The sequence below is a fragment of the Phodopus roborovskii genome, unplaced genomic scaffold (assembly GCF_943737965.1).
Source record: "Phodopus roborovskii unplaced genomic scaffold, PHOROB, whole genome shotgun sequence".
NCBI lineage: Eukaryota > Metazoa > Chordata > Mammalia > Rodentia > Cricetidae > Phodopus > Phodopus roborovskii.
Genome location: NW_026126515.1, coordinates 8,796,022 through 8,820,358, shown reverse-complemented (window position 1 = coordinate 8,820,358; position 24,337 = coordinate 8,796,022). Strand labels below are relative to the sequence as shown.

The 24,337-nt window shown below is 48.1% G+C and overlaps 1 protein-coding gene across 5 annotated transcripts in view; it reads right to left on the bottom strand.

Moving 5' to 3' along the window:
* Adck1 (aarF domain containing kinase 1) overlaps positions 1-24,337 on the bottom strand; it is an 89,307-nt gene that overhangs the window by 18,773 nt on the left and 46,197 nt on the right. For 4 of the 5 annotated variants that reach the window (XM_051196117.1, XM_051196116.1, XM_051196120.1 and 1 more), the window contains 2 exons: positions 10,212-10,370; positions 578-736 (listed from right to left, as the gene is read on the bottom strand). In XM_051196117.1, the coding sequence (XP_051052074.1) occupies positions 578-736; positions 10,212-10,370 (318 nt within the window). The remainder of the gene's footprint in view (positions 1-577; positions 737-10,211; positions 10,371-24,337) is intronic. The other variant, XM_051196119.1, reaches the window with a different exon arrangement.

Sequence of the window (24,337 nt, the reverse complement as noted above, 5' to 3'; positions counted from 1 at the left end):
TACCGTAGCAAGAGATCAAGACAACAATAAATACAGGAAAAGGAATAAGAAAAATGGGACATGCAGTGGACACACGTTTGAGGCCCCTGCACCTTTTTCTGTATCATGGAGGTTTTAGTGTTTCTCTCATGAACCCTGAGGTTTCTGTTGAACAATTCTGTACATTGTAGCGATGGCTAGGATCACTTGTAACAGAACATGAGCAAATACAGTAAGTAACTTTGGAACAGGATCCACGTGCGGTAACGTTAGCTATCACTGTCACCGTCACCAGTATCACTCACTGCTCTATGGAGACAGAGGCCACAGCACACAGTCCCACAGGGGCACTCAGTGTCAATCACACAATGAACACATCGGTTTACTTGACTGGCAGGTCAACAGTCATCCTAGGGTTCGTTCTTTTGGAAACTGCCTTCAAGGGCTTTAATGTGGGTCTCCAATTACCAATCACTCACCTTAAGAAAAAAACTTGGGCAAAGAGATGTCCCAACTCACACCTTCTAAGTGGGGATATCCAGGGTGGGAGGGACTCAACCCCACCCCACACTCACTCCCTACTGCCCTGCCATCCTACCTTTAGGAAGTCAAAGTGCTTAAGCATGTGGGCCACTTTCTCTGCATTCTTCCCTTCGTTTAGGAAGTCCAACTCAAGAGGCAGATTCTTCTTGGCTTCATCCACCAGCCACATGAATTCAAACTCTGGGAAGAGTTGCTTCACAGCCAGGACAAGCACCTGAAATCCACCAGGCAACCTGTCAGTCAGCCCATGGTGTTAGCCAAGGAAGGTACGCTTCCTACCCTCTACCTGGGTCTCCCCTAGAGGACACGTAGGAGGGGAAACTGTTTTCCTGGACTCTGTCACTATAACTGTACCAAGTCCAAGATGATGAGAAGCAGCCAGAAGTAACCTTGACGACCGTTGACTAGGTGCTCCCTGGCTGGGTACCCAGCACTGTGATGAGCACCAATGTTCCTCTTAATCCACACAATTATGGGAGACATGTAGGTACATGTCATGTCATTAATCGGGGCTCTGAGAGTTCCTGTGATTTTTTTTTTCCAAAGCTTCCCAGCAAGGAAGCCTGAGGCCAGTTCCAGATGGGCCTACCAGGCTTCCAAGGCCACTCCCATATTTGTTCTTATTTTGTTGATGTTGTTTTGTTGTTGTTTGGTTGTTTGGGGGTCTAGGAACTAAACTTAGGGCCTTGCACATGTGGTAGGCAAGCTCTTAACAACTGACCGGAATCCTTAGCCCAGAGTTGTTCTCCACCAATTATAAAGAGTGGAGGAGGTGTTTCAGTCATAGCTGTCACTTTCACTTTCTTTAGCTGCATGGCTGGGGCTGGAGAAGTTACCATACTGGCTGAGCGTGGCTGCCACAACGTGCTGGAATCAGAAATGCCCCAAGATCTGAAACTTCCTGAATGCCCGAATGACATCACAAATGGAAACTTCCACTCCTGACCTCATGATGGGCTGCATTCAACACACAAGAGCACTAAAGTCAGTGTGCGAAATTACCTTCAGGCTATGAGTATAAAATGCATATGAGACATAAATGAATTCTGTCTGTAGACATGGGACCATCCCCAAGATGCCTCATTATACAGGTGAAAAATTCCATAATCCGAGAGAGCCTAAAACACTCCTGGTCCCTAGCATTTTTGATAAGGGATATTTCTAACCCTGCCTTATTTTCTGTTGTCTGCATAAAAATAAGGCCTTTTGTGATTAAAATAATTGGAATAAAGAGATGCAGGCTTGGCAAGACAAAGGTTTGTCCATCTAGATGAAAAACATAGAATTTTGACAGAGGTTCACCGTGGATTCTTGAGTGATAAGATTATGAGATGGGGGATTTGGAGTTTTAGCTGGCATCTGAGTTTGAGTTTGATGGTATGAGTTCGATAATGATCAGAGGCAGAAGACAAGAACCCAGTGAGAGGAGCCAGGCACACACCACACCCCCACAGGTATGGGGACTCAGTGCCAATGTCCCTCTCACTCCCCACCTTCCCTTTCCAATCCCCAACAGGACTCCACTGAGTCCCCCCTGACAGGCTGGTCCCATGCCTCCATTTCTGCTGGTCTCAGATTATGCACATTGTACTAGACACATGTGAGAAAAAGAAAATTCAAATATCTATGGGAAAGCCATCACCCAAAAGGCATTTGCTGCTTTGTTTTGAAACCTTGTGATCTCCGTAATATGCCAGGTGCCATTCTAAGAACCATCACATGGGTTTCCATGGTCAATTTCTAACTAAACCATTTTTAATTACATTGGGACATGGTCTAATTTCTTTTCAGTCTTGTCCAGTCACTCGCGGGCTAGACCTGTGACCTTACACCAACTGGCTTCATTTGTTGTGTTTCTGTTTGTGTCTCATGGAACAAGAAGGGGGCAGTGACCAGGGTACTGAGCATCAGACCCAAGCACTGAACATAACAGCTCCCAGGCACCGCATCTCATCAGGCGTCTTCAGATGGCCCTCAGCTGCCACTGAAGTGGGGATAGAGCAAGTACACAAAAATACAAGTGGCTGTCCTAGATCTAAGCCCAGCCTGGGGCACCAGGGCCACTAAAAGCAGCTGAATTCCTGTCTCTGGGTCCAAGTTCAGAAACAAACAAACACAACACAACACAACAAAACTTGGGGTATTTTGCTCATGTCTGAATGCTGGGCCTCACCTAGAGGTGCAGGAAAGCAGCACAGTGACCTCCCTTACTTGTACAATCAGGACTTGACCTCTGGCTACACAAAGAGATGTAGGTAGCTGTAGCCTACACAGGTCTATACCAGGAGAAGCTGCTGGCATTACTCACTACTTTCTGTATGTTCCTGCTATTTGTAAAAATTTTAATTACCCTTAATATCCATCCAAGCATACTGAAAGGTTTTTTTAAAGGGTTTTTTTTTTATCACTAATCATTCATATAATTGGCATTCCTAATGCTATTGAACACCATTAGTAAGTACTCTATGCCATTCATCAAAAAGGCAGACACTTTATTAATATTCATTGCTAATAACTAATTAGTACATTAGTTCATAACCCCAAACCTTCACAGGACTCGCAGAACTGAGTTCCAAGTCATTGTGTGGGTGGTGGGTCCCTCGGTGGTTACATACACCCTCTTACCAGGGGAGAATACAAGAACCCTGAGGCCATCCAAAACTGTAGATGATACCAAGTCCTTTATGTGCTGCTCTTTCCTATTCATAAATGCTTATAACTCATAATGAGGCATAGCAAGAGATTAAGAAAAATAAGTAATTATAATAACATGCTGCAATAAAAGTTATACAGATGCAGTCTCAAAATATCTTCTTGTGCTGAACTGACTGTGGTTGGCTGTGGGTTAAGTGAGCCACAGACACCTGAAAACCGTGAAAAATCAAACTGGATAAAGGGAACCTCTGTCCTTCAAACTGAGAGGTTTGCAGGCCAGTGAGAGAAATTCAACTAAATGTACATCCTGATGATTTGAGTTCAATCCCCAAAATCCACAGTGGAAGAGGAAACTCTGACCTGAGAGTTGTCTTCTGACCTGCACAATGCCATGGCAAGCAGGCAGCCATATTCACATTCACACACATACACACACACACACACACACACACACACACAGAGAGAGAGAGAGAGAGAGAGAGAGAGAGAGCCTTGTTGGAGGAAGTGTATCACTGTGGGGATAGGTTTTGAGGTTTCCTGTGCTCAGGATACCACTCAATGTGACACTCAGTCAACTTCCTGTTGCCTGCAAGATGTAGGACTCTCAGCTACTTATCCAGCACCATGTCTGCCTGCATGCTGCCATGATGATAACAGGCTAAACCTCTGAAACTGAAATTGGGGTAAGCAAGCCACCCCAATTAAATGTTGACTTTATAAGAGTTGCCATGCTCATGGTGGCTCTTTACAACAATAAAAAACCCTAACTAAGCCAGAAGCATACACGCACAAACACACAAGCACGCAAGCACGCACTTGTTAGGGAAGTCATCGGTCTCACAGTTACAGCAGATCGCCATCTCCCTATGTGGGGTGGCCAACTTGAAGTTCTGATGTCGGTTATAACGCCCGGGAAGCACACAGTTTTGCCCCTAACTTGGGGGATTCACCAACCTCTAACACTCAGGAGGTGAAGAAGAGGAAGGGGAGAGCCTCGGGGTTCATGGGTCTGGCTACTTCTCCTCTCGCTTATCCTGACTTATGAGAGTAAAGAAAGCCCTACTTCACCTCTGCGTTCATGCACATCCATCTGAGAGCCCGACCGAAGTAGACTCGTTTTTGGTTTCTTTTTCACAACAGATGCAACTGACTTAAAATAAAATAGGTGTTGTCTTCTGTTTGCCTTTTCAACTTTTTTCTCCCAAAATGCACTTTCTCCATAAAATTCTCCCAGCAGCCAGTGTTTCCACCAGCAGCCAGCTCTTACTCAGTCCACACTTGTAGGTGTTCATTGGACACTCACATGATCGAAAAAATGAACCAGCAAATGAGTACACAAATACCCTCAAAGTATTCAGCTTCTCCTTCAGACAATTACATTCATAGCTGAGTGATGGGAATGGGCTAGGTTTTGGTTTGGAGATTTGGGTCAGAAAAGGGTTACCTCTGAATTCCAGAGAACCATAGAGTAGTAACTGAGAATCTGTTTCCAAATCTAGAGCCTTATCAATCAAGAAACAGCGGGTAACTAATGCCTCTTTCAAAGTGGAGTAATCAAAATAGAGCAAGACACCGTGACCCATGCCTGGTGGTGCCAGCGTGAGGAAGGCTGGGACAAAATTGCTCTGAGTTCACAAACAGCCTGGGCTACAAATACAGAAATCTTCATCAAAAAAAAAAGAAAAAAGAAAAGAAAAATATAGGTAATGAAATTATTTTCCTATAAAGTAGTTGCCTCACAATAAAGAAAAATCAGTTGTGAGACATATAAAAATACAATGGAAAAATAGAATAATGTGGAAGCTTGAAAGCAAGTACTGGTTTTTATTTACTTTCATATTTACTTATTTATTGGGTTTTTGAAAACAGGATCTCTCTATGTAGTCCTGGGTCTCCTAGAGCTAGCTATGTAGACCAGGTGAGCCTGAAACTCACAGAGACCCTCCTACCTCTGCCTCCTGATTGCTGGGATCAAAGTCGTGCACCGCAGTGACATTTATTTATAAAAAAACGAAACGCTCATCACTTAGTGCCCACGATTTGCCAGCTCTGTGCTACACAGAACTTTATAGACATGCTCTCATTTAATCATCCTGCCCACTTTACAAAGAAGGAAAGTGTTTCTGGGAGCCCTGAGCACATGAAACAGTTTCTGCCAGGATCTGGACCCAGGTTTTTCTCCGTCCTTTCCAGAGTCCTGCCGCCTAGGAGACAGTGTGAGCTAATACAAAGAGGAAGCTCCGGTGAGGCACAGAAAGAGCTGTGCAATCGGCAAAGCGCAGCTGAGGTTACTGCTATCAAATGCTGTAAGGTGGATATTGCGCAGTGGAAATCGGCACACAGAGAGGGCCCACACTGATCTGAGCTGGTAAAGATGGGTGCTGACGAGGATAGACAGTCGTCAGCTCAGGGTTAAGCAAACACCTGCCACTGGCTGTGTTTATCTTTTTCCGGGTAAAGTTATTAAAGCTCATGCCTTTTAGAACACAAAAGTACAGAGTGAACACATTGCCCATGGGATGGCTTACATCCCTGCATATTTATGTATCTGTTTCTTTTAACTAAAATCGGCTGCTGGATTCTGTGCCAATCCAGGAATTACCTTGCCACCCACTGTTCAATCAGCACATTTAGAAAAGCAACAAGATGACAGACACTGGGGAAATGCTACTTAAAAAGTTAAGATGAGAACTGTCACCAGTCATTTCTTTAAAAGATCCTTGTGAAAGGCCAAGTGGCATCAAGCGACAGATCAGACACTGGCACTCAGGCTGGAGAGCTCTGCCTCAATGCATCAGACTGTGGCACATGCATGGCCCGGCATTGGCCATGACTTAGATCCCTAGGGGGTGACAGAGTAAGGGCCGGCCGTTCTCCATCAGCTTCAGAAGCTCCATAGACAATGGGGGATGGGGGGGGCCGTGACATAGGATGGTGCTGTGGGAAATGGAGACGAAGGGCTCAGTGCCAGCTCAGAGCCCACCAAGTCTCACTCTGCTCCAGCAGCGACCAGGGCGGTGTATATGGCCTGTTGAACCCCCCACCACCTTGGGTAGGAAAGAACTGCAGCCCTGCCAGCTGGTGGAAAGACAGTGCCCGTCCCCTCAGTCCTTCCTGCTGAGTCACTGTTCCAATCTCGGGGCCCAATTAGTCTGGCTCTGAGCAGCCATACAAATCAATAAGCGTCCCTAGCTGTGCATCCAGAAGTGGAGTTACCCCAACTGCTCAGGGGATAGTATCGGGTGATAATGACAAAGCTGAAAAGTGTCCCTGGCTGAGCCTCTCTTTTCTGCACAAAGTCACCGGTGTCATCAGACTTGTCAGGTGCTGTGCTCTGAGTGACTTCCCTTTCTCCGGCATCTCACTCCACTCTGTCCCAGAGACCCAAGGGTATGGCCTGATTTGCAAATCCTAGGGTGGCACATGTTCCTGGGGACCAACCCAGGAGCCACCTCTCCCACCCACCTTTCTGGCTAAGATGATACTAGCACATCCTCCTGTCTATCAGGGAAGACACGCTTCGATGAGAAGGTGACACTGGCCAGGCTTGTGCCGTTCAAGGTGATTTGTTCCTCTCACCAGGACAATTTGTGCCCAAACAGTCACGGTATTATTACTTCAAGCAGCAACAAGTGCAGAGAATATAAGAGAGAGAGCAGGCCTTCTTTGGCATCTGGATGACACCAGAGCTGTGCAGCTATTTGGGGCCCATGAGGAACACTGTTAGGAGATGCCAGGAAGGCTGAGGAAGCTGATGGCCAACTAAAGGTGGGAAGAACCTTAGTCCTTACAAACCACAATGAGGTGCCAGTTAGTCAACCTCGGAACACTGGGCACAAGTGCTTCCATGCCTGAGAAGATATGGGTATCCCATCTGCCTCGTTTCTCTGTGGATACTCTAATTGTGGCGACCAAAAGCATCCTAGCGGGACAGCCCATGGTCTTCACATCTTCACTCTCAAAACTCTCAATCCATGAAGCCTCTATGCCCTCCATCATTAGATGAGATATAAGTTAGATTTATAAGCTTGCCTTCCTAAAAGAAGCAAATATCCAGAGGCTAAGCCCATCGGTCCCTCTCTGTTTAGTAGGAATTATTTTAATCAGATTGCCTTTCCAACAGTAAGAGACAAACCTGAATGCACCCAATAGTTGGGATTGGCATGGAAGGAAGCCCAACAGTCTATGCAGAAAAGCCAGCCACCTACACCTGCCCACAAGCTTCTGGTAACTAAAGTGGCCTTAATGTCCCCTAGAAATAAACCATTCTCCTCCTGCCATGAATGATTAAGCACCTTCCTAAGGTTGCCATCCCTAAAATAAAGATATCAGTTAGATCTGGATTTGGGGGTAAAAAACTAATTTCAAGTGTCAAACAACAAAAGTTTTCTAATTGGGTTTCTCAGTGGAGAAAGGTAACCAGGACAGAACTTTACCACCAAGGACCCAGCCTGGTCCTTGCTGACGGCTGTGTGGGTAGCAGCATCAGGCCATCCTGTGCTCCTAACCATAGCCCTCCCAGCCACTGCCAGGAGGACATTGTGTGCTCTGCAGAGGACCTGCCAGGTATACATTTCGACAAAAGCATCTGACGCTTACCTCAGGAAGGAAGATGCCAAACCTTTATACTGTTCTTATCGCCATTGACTTTATGGCCACCATTCCTTAAGGAGCCATTGAGGATCTGAACAGAGCTAAGTGACAGCTCTCCTCCTGGCTGAGGGGGCTATGATACCTATGCTGGGTACAGGTGAGCTCTTGCCTGGCTCTAGAGACACCAGAAACCCGTGGATCCTCCATGGCCCCTGTTCTCTCCTTCTTGTGACTATGTCTTGAGAGAGTCTCTGAAACCTTAGGTCTGCAGCACAGGACCGAGGCCATCCCGTAGTCCTGGTCCTTTGGCCCATCACTCCCTCTGACAGACACGCAGCAGCTATTCCAAACCTTCACCCCCCCTCAAGCCTCCAATGCCACCTCCTACCCTCTCATTCTTGGCAGATGGTCTGGCCTCCTACAGCAGAGAAAAAATAGAGGCTATCAGGCTGGTACACACTCTGCTGCCCACCTTCCCTCCCCTCTTTAGGGCCCCACACACTCATTTATGCTCAGCCTTACGCCTTCTATGTCCAAAGCAAAGACCCACCAAAGGCCAATGTCTTTTTGTGCTCTTGGTACCCAGACTCTTGAGTATCCTCCTGGACTTGCCTTCTTAATTATGTCTCTCTGCTGAGTCTCTAAGGAAGGCCTACTCATGTCACAGGCTAACAATCCCCGGCCTCCCATGGTTAAACACTGGACAGGAGGATTTTATACTGTGACCCCTCTTCCTTGGGTCTCAATTCTCCCTCATCCCTCACACCTTCCTAGCTGCTCTTCCTAACAATTGTAAGGACCCCACCCCCTCCCTCAGCCCCAAATACGCTTCTCAATGCCTTCCTGGTGTGTCCTTCCACATGACGCTAAGTAATTCTGGGAAATTACTCTCCAAAATGGCTGCAACAATGCTCACATTCCAACATGCTTCTGAGACCCCCATACACTTATACTTTTCTGGCCTAAAGCAATTTCTTTTTCCCCAACCAGACTCTAGCTGATAGACATAGGCAAAGATGCCTCAAGGTAATAACTTACACCAGAAACCTAAGATATGCTTCTACCTCCTCCTCGGGCCCCCTCCCCATGAAGAGCTAGTCCTAAAGTCAGACCACTCCTCCTCTAACCCATGACACGATCTTGGCAAACTTTACTTCTCTCACACCAACACAGCAGCCCTTCAATTCGTCTCCTGACTATACAGACTTTATGCTTTCCCAATGCATTCTCCTGACTGCCAACACGCTTTTATTTCCAGTGCATATCTGGTCATTATAGTCCCCTGATTAGAATTCTTAAATGGTTCCCCCGACTGAATACTGAGAAAAATCAGATGCTGTCAGTTGCACAAGTATGTCATTGTTGACTATGGCTACTGTTCCACACCGGAGCCTGGGATAAGGGTCCTCACTTGTCCTGCCTGTATTCCCAGCCTCATTCCCAATCCCTCCCTCTATCTAAACTAGTGGGAATTCTCCAAAGTCCCTCTGCTCCTAAAAGCCTGGGGGGGGGGGTCCAACATGCTGGGCTATCCATGCACTGGCCTGCAGTCTCATTGAGTCCTCCAAGTCCACAAGAATACTAACCCTGCAGGGAAGGCCCTTTGTGGACTCCATACATCCTGACTCAGTGGCTAAGAGCTCAGGCTCCTACTTGATGGCTGTTTGTTTACAAATAGTCTCCTGTGCTAGGTGGGAGGGCGGGGACAGAGCTAGCTTACTCACATGCCCTCAGCACCTGAGTAATACACAGGGAGAAGAGATTAAGAAGGGATGGAAGAGAGACTAGGACAGAGAGGGGCATGTGGGGTCAACAGACTGTTGACCTCCATGTAGAAGTCCTGGCTTCTTCTCCAGTAATAGGAGCACACGCGTTCCCTCTTTTGGTGGACACACACGTAGAAGATTACAGGAGCACACAGGCCCTCTTGGGACTTCCCAAGAGCCATTCACGAGAATGTAAGTTTCTCAATTCAAAGCAAATGTCATATAAGCAAATGAGTCATCTGCATAAGTATTTCTACCACACCGTTTTTCTGTGCCTTGGCTTATCACACACTTTCCTCATGCTATAATCGAATCCATTATGATGCAACTTGGTCTCCCCCTGAGGAGACCACCTTTGGTTCCTTTCATTTCTACTGCATCTCTCCCTGTGACTCAGGTCCCCATCAGGATCTGAATCAGCCGGGCCCCATCAGCTGTTCATCGCGTTCCGAGACATATCCAAGAGCATTTCCAGGACAAATCAAGAACTGACCAGCCTTACCAGGGTGTGAGTCCAAGTTCTTATGACACAGCCTTGGTCGTGCCTCGGCTCTCCTCTCCCACTCAGTTCCTCAGAGGCCAGAGTCCACCCACCAGCCTGAGTAAGTATCCGAGAGGATATCTGGCTCCTGAGAAAAATCAGAGGACCAGGAAAGAGAAAGGGGGAGCACCCACCTCCATCAGGAGGATGTCCTTGGAGCTCTGCGCCCGGACCTTCGGGTGCTGGACCTTCACTGCCACTGTCCGGCCATCATGCAGCACCGCCTTATGGACCTGGGCCAGGGAGGCTGCCCCCAGAGGGGTGTCATCGAAGCTCAGGAACAAATCATGGATCTGTCAGGAGTGAAAAGAGAACGGAGTAACTGAGAGGAAGGAGCCAGGGGAACCATGAGCCAGAGCTGTTCAGTGTCCCACAGCAGATTTCACTGCCTTATCGGTTGTGTGGGTCTCAGCTGGCCCTTTTGCTATGGTCGGGATTCACACCAGGCACATGGATAAGACAGGACATGTGAAGGGTAGGTCTGCACAGGAGTCCTGTAACCCCCGTCAACAGCCAAAGAAAGACTGCATATCATCTGCCCATTGAACCATCCACCGCTGAGTCTGCTGAACCTTCACATATAGATCATAAAAGGTTAGCAGAGGGGCTGGAGTGGTGGCTCAGAGGTTAAGAGCACTGTCTGCTCTTCCAGAGGTCCTGAGTTCAATTCCCAGCAACCAAATGATGGCTCACAGCCATCCGTGAAGAGATCTGGTGCCCTCTTCTCGTGTGCAGATACATATGGATATGGAGGCAGAATGTTGTGTACATAATAAACAAAATATTTTTTAAAAAAAAGTTAACAGAACTTGGGCCACAGCAGCACAAGATGTTCTGATCCCACAAACATAGAGAGCCTATGGACCTTGAGCGGGAGGCTTGAAATCATAGCCACCAATTACTTTGCCAGAGCAGCAGCCTCAACGTAGGTTTCTGAGCCACTGCTGGCCTGACCACACCCTAGCGGGATCCCAGGTCTGCCAGAGAAACCTAAAGTGAGCCTCTGTGAGTCCCCTCGCCTCTTCTGTGCTCAGTTTGGCGACTTTTGCTGACAAATACAGACCAATATATGTACTGCAATTAATCACATACCTCTGCTTCCCTGTAGGTTCCTACTCAAGGTCAATTTAGTCCTCTTTCCCACCCTTTTCCTGCTTTTGTCCCCACTTCCAACCACCTTGTCCTGACCCTTTCTCACCTCAAATCTGAGGTTCCAAATGTCCCACAGCTACCATCCCAATTCTGTTTGCCAGGATTTCCCTGTTAATCTCACATTACAAATGGTTCCCACCTCCCTGCCATGATCCTATACCTTCCACTAAGTTTCGCTACATTTACCAACATTCCCAGAAGACAAGACCCAGGCATCAGGGAAGGGTCTCAAATGTGGGTCATGAGAGACAGCCCTCCAGTTGATGGTTTCTCCCCATCCTGGTGTCTAATTTCCTTATCCCCCCCCCCAACAACACACTTGCCTTTCCCTACTCTGGGAGTTCTAGGCTTTCTGAGGGCAAGAGTCTCTTGGGTTATCTACTCACTCACTCTGGGGCGCTAAGCACAAGAACTTTCATCATGGACTTGGTCTTTGGATGGGAAAACATGACAACCACTTCCCCCCGTGTGTCGAGTGACCTAGTGGGCTGTTACTCTGGCCACTGCTGTAACCCTGCAATTTGTACAGGGATGGAACTAGTCAGAGTCAGGCAAGTACTTGCTGAGTGGCTAAATACAGTGTCCTCTCCACTAGAGAGCAGAATCAACCTGGTTTTCCCCTTGAAACTGCTCAGCCTCCCTGTTCCCACAGTGCTACTAACACAAACTCTCCAATGGACTGCTGTCCAAAATGGGGGAAGTATATACCATGTCTGAACTTCATCTGGGCAGAGTTCACCTGTTACTCCAGGTGAGACCTCAGCCTGGCCTGTGGGAACCCTCAGCAGCCCCAGCCACCCTGACTGGCTCAGAAAGTGGACACGTGGCCCAACTAGTCCAATCAGACTCAAACTCACCCAATCAGACTCAGTTTTTCTGTGTCCGTTTAAACGGTGGGAGGAGATGTACTTTCTGTTGAATCTGAGAAGGAAAATACAACTCTGGGCATGCCAAGGGTCACAGAATAGAAACAAAGGGAGCAAGTCAAGAACTGGGCAATAAATCCTGGTTAGTTTTAGTCCCTTGATCTAGCCATCCCTCGATACCTATCTTGTAATTCCTTTTTCGTTTGCTTGCTTGCTTGCTTGCCTGAGTCAATTTGAGCAAAGTTTTGTGACAGAGACAACTGAAGGGTTCTAATATCATGTGCTCTCAGGTACCCAAAGGGGTGACTGAGGGAGACACGGGCCCAGAGCCCCTTACAGGCATGGCCCTCCTTGCCCCCTTACTGGAACAAGGACTCAGGAACATTCCAAAGCAGAGCTTCTGCTACTGCATAATGAAGTACACACAGATCCCTGTAGAGGCGAGTAATGCCTGGAGGGCCACCAACAAGACCATTTCTCAAGGCAGAGCTATGGGCCTTGCCAAATCTTCCTGTGGCCTTATTCTCTAACCCTAGCCTTTGCCTGGCCCAGGGAACATCCTCTCTTTCTCTGAGAAGGACAACCAGCTTCACACCTGTGTCATTGCAGGGACACTGCAGAGTCATTGCAACCAAAGAGTGACATGGCATCTCTAGGGCTGTGTGACTAGAACAGCTGCCAAGAGCTCCCCACAGGGAAGTGGAGGAAGGAAAGGGCTGAGGCAAGCAGATCCTAATCTCCAGAATGAGAGGAAGCCAGGCTTGCCATTTCACCCAGGGACAGGAAGGTCCCACCCCCACAAATTCCTGCCCCATCAAGGAGATGAGGAAGACCCCAAGATACCACCTAGCCCCAGCTGCTAACTCAGCATCTGAGCCGGCCCTAGCAGGAAGGGGTTAACCAAACTCTCCGTTTCACCAGGAGAAGCAAAGGAGTCACAGAAAGGGTATGAGAGATCTTGTGGGGCAAACCCCTTGTCCCACCCCAAGCCCCAAGCATCTGTGCAGCCATCTTTCCTTCTCTAACTAGAAGTAACTCCTCCACCCTCCCGGGCTCATGCAAACACACACACACACACACACACACACACACACACACACACAATAATTGATCGCTAGTGGATGCTTCTAGCTGGCTTATAAAAAAAGGTAATTAAAGATCGGTGCTACAGCCTGTAATTAAATATGAATAAAGTATCTCTAAATGGAACCTTAATTCAAAGTGTTCAGTGAAAGTACTTTATGCTGATAGATAGTAAGGAAAAACAGACCCTGTCCCGAAAGCAGAATTATACCCCCCGTGCAGCTAAAACAAATGCTGCCCCTCCTCTCCAATCGCCAAGGACCTGCCTCATTCCCTAGCCCTCTCTCGGCAGAAAACCATTAGCAGAAACAAACGGCGGCATTTTCAGCAATTAGATTCAAGCAGGGCCCTCGGCTGCCTCCAGTCCTTCATGGAAACTTGTCTCCCCTCTAGGGCTTGCTTCCCTGTTCCTCTCTCTCTCTCCTCTCTCTGTCTCTGTAGAGACCTCTCTCTGTCTCTCTCTCTCTTTCTCTCTCTGATTCTGGAGGCAAAATCAATTAGGTAAAACAGCTGAATTTTAAAAAGACTAGTTGTGTGCTTCTTTAATGATCATCAGTCTGAGATTCAAATATGCCTATATGGTCACCTAGAAAAGAAAAATATTATCATTGCAAAAGTTGCTCCAGCTTTTTGGAGAGAGAAACAGACAGACAGAACATAAATGGAAAGGGGGATGGTCTTTTATGAGGAAAAACATTGGCCAGGCAACATCAGAATCCTCTCTGGGGTCCTGGCCATTCAGTCCTCAGTTGTCTGTCTTGGGGAGAAGGGGTTTCAGGATTTGAAAGTGACACTGCCTGAGGATTCCCAGAAAGCAGGGCCACCAAGCATCTTTTCCAAAATAACACGTGAAATGGCCAGGAGACTCATTTGGCCCAAAATAAGATAACAAGAGTCAGGGTGCCCTGAAGAAGATAGGGAGTCCTTAGCCAGCCGCACCACTGTCTAAAGGCCTGGCCAGCCTGACGCCCCTGAAGGCCACTGGCTCAAGGTCACAGGTTAGGGCTGAGTGGGGATAGACTTTCTAATAAGGCCCAACATCCAATATCCCATCCCATGCTCCCCATACTCATTAACATCAGATCAATTTTAGCTTTGGAGTTGTCATCATCATAGGCACAATGCATCTCCCAGGCCCTGGACAGCCCAGCTCTGGGTGAAGATAGGAGCCTGCCTTAAGCAAGCCTAAATGCCAAGGCTAGACAGCTCTCTGAGAGCTGAGATGTCCTGGGTACCTAACACAGACCAATGCAGCAGGGCTGTTGGTGGGAGGAGGAAGCAGGTTACCATAGCATCAGCAATCAAGAACATCTGGCTCTCTCTCCTGAGGAGTTGGCCTAGTCCATACCCGACTGGGCTCCAGCTGCCATCCATTCAAGTCTGATGGACAAAGTCTCAGTCTATGCTAAGGAGTAGCTAGAACAAACCTTAGCCTAAGGCAATCAGGGTAGCACCAGCTAGCCAGGACTTAGTAAACCGCCTTGAACGAAACAATACCAATGACCTCCTGTCACCTTCTGTCACCTCTACCTTGAACCCATCCCCCACCTCTGCTTCTCGAAGACCTACTGACCAGGGATGTGCCCCACCCAGGTATACCATTCCTTTGCAGCTGATTCTTCTGTGCAATGCTGCCCCTCCCTCTAGAACATATCCCGGTTTGTAGCTCCCCACCCTCACCTTCGAGGCCATGCATTTGCCTTCTAAGGTCACATTTGACCCTTGACAGCAAATGAGTGGCAACAGGGGCATTCCCGTGCCCCTTGTGATGGTTTTAAAATACGTTCTGAGTTTTTAAATGTTCCTTCCCTTAAGGAGTCTATTCCCCTTCCCTTATGTGTGAACTTAGGACCCATTCCTAAACTACTCCTAAATTACAAAAGCACTCCAGTCATGTGTGTTTTCTCTCTCTCTGTCTCTCTCTCTGTCTCTGTCTCTCCCCTCCCTATATATCTATATCTAACTATCTATCTCTATCTCCCTCTCCTTCACTGTCTTGGGTGTTTTGGTTTGGTTTGGTTTGGTTTTGGTTGGGGGAGGGAACAGCTGTCCTACCTCAGGTCATTCCTATGGCAAAGAGCCAGACTTTCTGCACACAGACAGTCCCTGGACACAGACCTTCCATCTCCAGACAGACCATCAGATGACCACGGCCTATGAGAATCCCTGATCATGATTATTATGGTTAAATGACAGTTTGTCTGAATTAAGTCCCACAGAGGGACCCAGCAAAGTGTTCCTCTGGCTGTGTCTGGATGGGTGTTTCCAGAGAACAGAGACCTGGGGGTCAGAAGAGTGAGAAGATCTAAACTCCAAGTTGGTGCCATCCATTTGGCTAAGGGTTCAGACACAAAGGGACTTTCCTCTCCATTCTTGAGTTGGGACCATGTTGTCCTCAGGCCCCATACATTCGGATCATGGGGACCCCAGTACTCCCCCCAAGTCCCACTCCTGAGTTACCAGGCCTTTGGCCACAGATGGGAAACAGCCAGTGGTACTCCAGCTCTGAGGCTTTCCAACGTCAGCTGAGACTGGCTACAGAATCCTAGCCAAGGTCTCCATCTTCCAGGCAGCCAATCACAGTTCTTATCCTCCATGATTGCATGAGCAATTCTCCTAATGAATCTTCCCATGAATGTTTACCTCTACTAAATCTACTCAATTGGTTCTGTCTCTGTGGAGAACCTTAATAACCTTGATCCAGAACCATCCAGTAAGCTACTCCTGAACTCCTGATCCACAGACCCACAGAAACTTTAGGAAAAATGTTTATTGCTTTAAGCCACTGGGTTTGGGGGTAACTCTTTATACATTGATAGCCAAGTGATACATCCAGTGTCAGACATCACTCCATCCAGTATTCATTGCTACTGTAGTATCATGATGCCTTACAATTTCTCAAAATACAGTGCTCCAGGCAGCCCCTGTCAATGGAACAGGGCCAAAACATCATTTCTTCACCTAATGCAGACCAGTAACATGACAGAAAGCATGTTAGGTCATTGAGCCAACAAAAAATGCCTTTCTGACCCGAAAGAGACCTCGGTAGGAAGACAATCACCTCCTTAAAGGACATGCCTGAGCTTTAGTGCCACAGCAGGTAACTCACCCAAATTCACCACATCACCTAATCCTGAAGGCCACACCTGGTAAGTTAAGGCAAGGAGACCAACAAGAGGACAGTGCATCAAAGTCTTTCCCTTTCCACCTCTGCTTTCAAAATGAGACATCCCCATCTTCAGCTTCCCACTCACTGCCACAACGTAAATCTAAGGAGAAGCCTAACAGCAAGAACATGGACCTCCATGATCCACATCATGTTCTCTGGGGTTCCGAGGGATCAGATTGTCAGCTCTGCAGAGCCCTTATCTATTGGTATTACTGAACTGGGAGGGAATGGGAGGTCTGCAGCAGAATCTGAGGTCAACTTGGCAACATTGCTGAGAGGAGGCCAACCCAGGACAAACCTGCAGTTGCTGATGGCTCCAGACTCCGGGAATCATCTACCCGGCTCTCCCAAGGGCCTCTCCACTCACACCAAGCTTCTTTCTTTTCTCTTCTTGTTTGGTCTTCTCTCTTCTCCATTCTCAGTTTGCTGGTTAGATTCTTGCTGGTTTGGTTTGGTTTAATTTTGAAGACAAGATCTCAGGTACTCCAAGCTGGTCCCAAACTCATTACAAAGCTGATCTTGAACCTCTGAACTTCCTCTCCTCCACCTCTCAAGTGCTCAGCTTACAGGCGTGTACCACTGAGCCGTTTGTGTGAGGCAGAGGACCAAAGTCAGGTGTGTTCCTGCACGCTAGGTAGCACTCTATCAGCGGAGCTATATCTAGAAGCATCTTTCTTCCTGTAGAATGGCAGCAAATACCAAGAGCCCAGGGACAGCAGGTACAATGTGTGGTGGCTGTGTGCATGCCTCTGAGGCATGCTCAACAGCTGGTCAGGACAATCAGACCTGAGGGACTGTGGAGATTTCAGTGCCAATGCTGATAAATACCAGGTTCAAATCCTGATTCTGTGATGTGCCAGCTCAAACAGGTCACACACCCTCCCGCCTAAGACACAATAAGACAATTTTGTAGGGCTGACACACAACATCAGACACATAGAGGGCATAGAAGACCCTAGACCCCCCAACAACTGCAGAAGAAGTAGAGGGGAAATGACTGCACTCTGGCTCCAGCCATGAGCACAGTGGTATGATGCAAAGCACAGGCCAGTCAGAGACGCAGATCTCCATCCTGCTCTGTCATGATGTAAGCCACTGTCTTCATTTACCCAGAGACTACACTGGCCTCCTAACCAACTCGCCCGGTTAGGTTCCCATCTCCTCCGACCTATCCTGGATCGTGTCACTTCTATCTGCTTCAGTCACCTCACCAGATACCTATGGTCCAAATCCCTAGCAGGCCCACCAGGGCTGGGCTACCTGCTTCCCTTTTCCATCTTCCTCCTTCTGTCCCAACCAGGAGGCTTTCTTAGACCCCAGACCGCCCCTCCCTGGGCCCCTACAGGTCTTTGCATGTGTTACCCCCTCCATCTGGAAGGCTCACACATTCCCTCACCTGTCACCTACTCAGAGAAACTTCCTGAACGCATCTTCAGAGCTCACGCCCTCCTTGAGGACAGTGCCATGACTGCACATCTGCCTCCTCCTGCATCTCCTCAGTTCTCCTCATGCCCCTTGAACTAGAGGCTTCTGGTTTCTCACAGTGTTGTAACCCAAGTGCCTGACACAGACCTGTGCCCAGTCAGTTAGGTACTTTCTAGTGAATGCCTAAAGCTGAGATGAGGTTCCCGGTACCCATCATGGAAAAGGAACTTGAGATCTTCCCTCTGACCAAGGTAACTTTAACACCTCCCAGAGGTGACCACAGTTCCTTCAAGGGAGGCTCCTTGGCACTGAGTATCTTGAGAACTATGGCTGGAGAAACTCTAGGGAATGTTTATGTTAATAATGATTAATAAAAAGCCACACCCAGGGTGGCTGGCCAGCCTTGGAAGCCGTCCCATTAGAGCTGTCATTCATTAGTGGTGGGAGAGGGGCATGTCCAATCAGATCTCCTCAGCTAAAGCAAACCTTCTGTAAATTGTAGGCTTCAGGCACTGACATTTGATAAATTATTCTTCATAATCCACCATTGCCTATCATAAATCTAATCCTTCAACTTTCCCATCTTAATAACTCTTACAGCCTTGTATATGCCTCTGCCTATGACAGAGGTCTCTGGGACAAGAGACCAGAGATCCTGGATAAAGAAGATTATGAAATCATGCCCCACCCACCCACAGACAGGGTTCAACCTGAGCAGCTGTGCCCCAGGTGATGAGAGCATAAGTAATGAGCTACTCTTGAAGCTACAGTGCACCTAGGCAAGCTACATGTTGTCATTCTACCACAGAACAAAGATATGGCTTTCTGCCTTCCAGAGCCAGCTGGCACATAGAAAGCCTTTCTACTTCCTTGATTCTGAACCTAGGTATGCCCAAGGGAACATCAAGATAACTTAGCTTCTCAAGGACAGGATGTTCAAATCAACCACAGGCAACACATCACATGTTTGGTGTCCACAAAGCACTCACTCTTGAAGTTAGCTGGGGGAGCTATTACCAACCCCATTTTACCTAGGACAACATATCCACCAAAAACCATTATTCTTTTACACAAAATGAATCCAGCCATTGTCTTCTGAAGTCACTAGCAGCATGTAAAGGGCAGTGGGGGCAGTTAGGAATTTACCAACTCATCACAAATGAAGGGTACAATGGATGGTCCTTATGAGCACTGTGAAGGGAGAGGAACAAAGAGCTAGTACTCAAGAAACTGAAAATGGATAGAGGACTTCTCTAGAAAATAACTAGAATGAGACCTGAAGACTGATGAGTCAGCTAAGTTGCTAAAGGAGAGAAGGAAGAGCCTTCCAGGGATGAGAACTGTGAACTAAGCAACAGCACACAATGCAATGACAACAGAGCCAAGGATCTGATGGCGAGCAGCTCCCAATACGGGACGCAGACCAACTTGGGCTCCGTGGCCCCTCACCACAGCTCTTCCCCAGCTCCTCCTGCTCACTACAAAGCAAGCCCAGTGTTCTGTGCAGCTCATGAATTTGAAACCTACCAGGCTCAGCTTCACAAAGCCCTCAGGCCTACTCCAACCACCCTCAGATGTCCCTAGGCTCAAAAGGAAAGAGGGGAAGAATATGAAGCATGGCGTCCTCCATGTATAGATGCTCCATTTGCTGTTGGGACAGGCTTCCTCGGCTTTGGGAAGTGGCAGCAAGCCTAAGCTACGTTCCCATGCATCAGAGCCCAGAGCAAGGAATTCAGAAAATACATGAAGCAAGAAGTTTTCTGGACTCGATTTCCAGTGAAGAAGATGCAGGGCCCAGGAATGTAAGGGGGGCAGGGGGGGAATAGGCAGATCTATGAGTTTGAGGTCAGCCTGATCTACAGAGCAACTTCCAGGCCAGCCAGGGCTATACAGAGAAACCCTGTCTTTAAAAAAGAAGGAAAAAAATGTGGAGAGCAACACCTAATAATTGACCTTTGGCCTCTACACATAAGCACATATATACACACACAGAAAAGCATACATGCATACACACATACAAAATAGCTATAGGGTGGGTGACCTCTCTGCCAACCTGCCAATGACATGCCCATCTTCACAGCTCCCATCATACCAGGCAAAGCTGAGTCACTGTGACAAAGAGAATATGACCTGTGAAAGTCAAAATACAGGCTTTCTGGCCTTAGGGTAAGCAGGAAAAAAAAAATAGCCTATGTCCCCAAACCAAAAGCTATAAATATGACCTTACATGGCAAAAGAGACTCTGTAGATTTGGTGAAGTTGGAGATCCTGAAGTGAGGAGAGCAGCCAGGACCCAATGTCACAGGGCTGGCTCAGTAGGTAAACGTGCTTGCTACTGAATCTGATGACTTTGTTTCAATCCCCAGGTCCCACATGTTGAAAGGAGAGAACCAACTCCCATAAGCTGTCCTCTGACCTCCACACATGTATACACACACACGCACACAGACACACACACACAGAGAGAGAGAGAGAGAGAGAGAGAGAGAGAGAGAGAGAGAGAGAGAGAGTATGTGATTTTAAACATATGAGTAGGAAGAGGAAATCATACTATAACCCAGTGGCAGAGGGCTTTTCCAACATCAACGAGGCCCTAGACTCAGTCCCCAGCACTGAAGAGAAAAGGAAAGGAACAGATGAAAGGGGGAGGGGAAGGGAGAAGGAGGATGGGGGGAGGGTGGGCATAAGAGTCAAAATTAATAAAGAGAGGAGCGGAGGTGACAGGCTGAGACAGGGATTTGATCAAGGTACTCAGCCAGCTTCTAGAAGCTACAAAAGGCCAAGAAAGTTTCTTCTTGGGTCTCCAGAAGGAATGTGGCTTGGGTAACATCTTAATTTTAGGATTCCTACCCTGCAAAACAGGGATACAATAAGCTGGTGTTGACTGAAGCCACTAAATGTGCAGAGATTTGTCACCACCGCAGCAGGAATCTTATGCAGGCCATTTCCAGTGTCTGCTGACTGACCCCTGACACACAATATGAGCATCAAAGTATAGTTTTTAGCCTTTTGTCACATTTCCCCCAGACAAAGGTGTGCCTGAAACCTGGGGACAATATCAGGGCAACATGAGCCAAACATGAGTCCCACAATATGGATGGGGGGCGGGATGCCAGAGCTTTGCTGTCTCCCATACCGGGACAATCCCCCTCCCATGCAAAGGGTCTGCTCCAAGCTGTCTCCTCAGGTTTCTCCTTCCCAACCCCTGGGCCAAGCCCATGGGGCTTCAATGGCACCCACCCTGGCAGAAACCCTGCTTTCTCTGCAGCTTCTCAGGTAGTCACCAACCTCAGGCCCTAAGGAAGAGCTACCCAGCCCCTAAAAGCCTGCTGTCATGACTGCAGCACTGACAGGCAGGCTCCCCAGTAGTTGCAAAAAGCCTCTCCTTCCGCACACATGACTACAGAGAAACACCCCAAAGCTCTCATGGCACTAGCATGCTAATGTGTTATGTCAGCTTCAGACATGCTAATGTGTTATGTCAGCTTCAGACATGCTAATGTGTTATGTCTGCTCAGCCTTAGTGTGTATTCGTGGTCATGCACACAGCCCTGCATAGTCCAGAGGACAACCTTGGGTGTCATTCCTTGGGCACTGCCTACCTTTTTTTGAGACAGGGTCTCTCATTGGTCTGACACTTGCCAAGTAGACTAGACTGGCTTAGCCAGGGAGATCCAGTGATAGGCCTTGCGATCACTAGAGCACTACACCTAACTTAACCTGGGTTCTACGAGCAGCACACTGGCTGAGCTAGCTCCCCGGGTTCAGCCTCAACCACTCACTTCTACATGAACCCAGGGCCATTCTAACCCTCACTACCAGTTTCCATTCTGCAGAGAGGAAGCAATTGTAAATGCCAGTGTTTTAGATGACGCCTCCTCTGATGGCTGGCTAATACTGCCTTCCGTTGTTCTTTTCAGCACTGGACTCAGTACCAAGGCTGGATCCGGCACCTTCCCCTCCTATAATGCCCACCCCATTTAATTCAGTCTCCAAGTATGCCAACACATCCTCTCCAGCTCCCCAACCTTGGTCCAACTAACACCACCTCTTGCCTAGATGACCCTGAAGACACTTGATGGTCTTCCGGATAGTTCCATAGACCAGCTATCACACATTAGACCATGCCGTGCTCCTCACGGGGCCAACAAACGGCTGCTACTCTCAGATCACCTTAACACACCCAGCTCACTTCTTCCAGCCTCTGCTTGCAGTCACCCTCCTTCTTGTCCCTGACCAGATTGTTACGCCCTGAGGCATTATACAATTTCCAGTTGTATGTCACATCCTTCTGTCCCTTAACTACCCTTGGATCACAATGTCCAAACCACTTGCTCTGACGGGCCAGCTTCACCTCCTGAACTTATTATCCAGAACACTGTGTACTTCTCCGTGTGACGCTTTAATGCAAGTGTCATTGGAGTTTTATTGTTGTGGTTCCCATAACCAAAAAACGAGCTCCCTCACGGCGGCTTGTTCAACTGTATAACACAGAGCTACACAACAAGTTCCATGGCCAGCTGAGGAGTCAGGGAGCACACAAGCAGACAATGCATAAGAGATGACAAACCCCAGTGCCCAAGGCTTGACTACTTGTGCTATGCCGACTTGGAGACACTGTCCTCCTTACCTTCACTCAAGATTCACATACCTCGCTGGGGTGGCCCCTCCAGCGTGATGCCCTGTCCTGACTAAACTGGCAGCCAGCTCAGGACATGTCACCTATGTAGAGGTGCCCAAAAGCCCTCTTGCTCATTCTCTCTATGCCATGTTCCTTAGTCCCTCCTCCAGAAAACTCCAGCTCATCCCCCTCTACATACTTCTGTGGGACCCAAGAGCACTGGAAGCAGAAGCTCGGGGAAACTCTCATTCTACACTGACCTTACATTGAGGCATGTCACTTCTTGCCTTGTTCCCTGAAGTACCAGCTCTCAGAAATGTTAAGATGGTTGCACAGTCAAAAAACTAGCCAACCCAAGCCGGTCATGAAGCCCCCTCCTCTGATTCTCCCCATGACCATGACCATGACCATGACCATGGGAGCACATGCAGCCATTGGAGGACACAGGGGTGAAAGCTAGACCCACGTTGCCATCAAGTTGGTGACATCAGGAAGTCACTTTACCATTTTTGGCCTTGATTTCTAAATTATAAATGCAGAGTCCTTAGACGATGCACCGACCTTTCCAATTCCAAAATGTTGTAATCCTTTCCTTCCAACTTGCAATTTCCAAACTATGCCCAAGGTCCAGAGCAGCCAATCTACACACAGCAATGTATATGTGCACATAGTCAACAAGCATGTATACCCAAGCCTGGACCTCTACCTAGATTCAGTCTACAACCCTGGGTAAATATGTGTGCACACAGGCACATAAGCTGACACATGAGTATATGCACTTGTGCAAACACACATGCACACCCAAGTCTGGTTCTCCGACTGGAGTTGGGCTACCTCCCTGGTGAGATACATATACACACATGAGTGTATATGTGCACTCACACAAACATCCATGAATCAGGCCCTCCACTAGACATCAGGCTACCTCCCTAGTTAGAAACGTAAACACACATACACACACATAAACATACAGATACAGTACACATATATACATACAGATATCTGCATGTGTGTACACATGTGTGCATGTGCAATGTATAGGCATACATGCACATTTAGACATAGACACACACCTACACACCTGTATATGGTGATACATTCACGCATGCACACAACATACATGCACAAACACGTGTATACACATGTATGTGGATACATATGTATGCACTCACACATGCATCCATTCACATACACAGGCACACACTCATTCTCTTGCCATGGGGTACAGGCCCCAAGAAGGGGCTCTCCTTGAAGCAGGGCCTCCCCAGCATATACCACCACACAGGCCCATGGTAGGAAATAGGCTTGTTCCTGAAGCTCCGTGAAGGAAGCAGCAGGCCCACCTGGCTGACTCATAATCAGCATAAAAAATTGATTAGCCCTTTCCAGATTAAACATTATTGTTTCAGTGGTGAACATAAATCAGCCAGACACGCAGAGCACACTTCCCTCTGCTGCCCAGGGGCAACATCAGGTAGGAAGCAGGTGGGGAGAAACAATGATGGGCGCTCTTCCTGGAAGGCAGCGCCCTCCCTCCAACCACGGCGTGCAAACACAGGACAGAGGCTTCTCCAGAGGCGCACACCAGAGCCTGACCATCTGTCCTTGTGCTTCCTGAGGCCTCTCCTTAGCCATCAGCTGACTGGCTCTTGAGGTAACCCGTCAAGGACAGCCTGGCACTTCAGGCAAGATGGCGGATACAGTGAGGCCAGGGCAAGGAGGACAGCCTCACTCTCTCCTGAGTAAGTTTCTCCAGTTTCACCAGACAGACTGGGTGCTGGCTCAGCCCAGCCTCATTGACCCATCAGTGTGGCCTTGAACCAGGCCTATCTCTCCTTAGGGGCAACCTAACTAAAGTGGAGTCATGTGTCATCCAAGCTCATCTGCCCAGTCCCCGGCTCATTCACTGCATCCAGTGTCTCTAAGTCTCCCTTTCCATGTCTC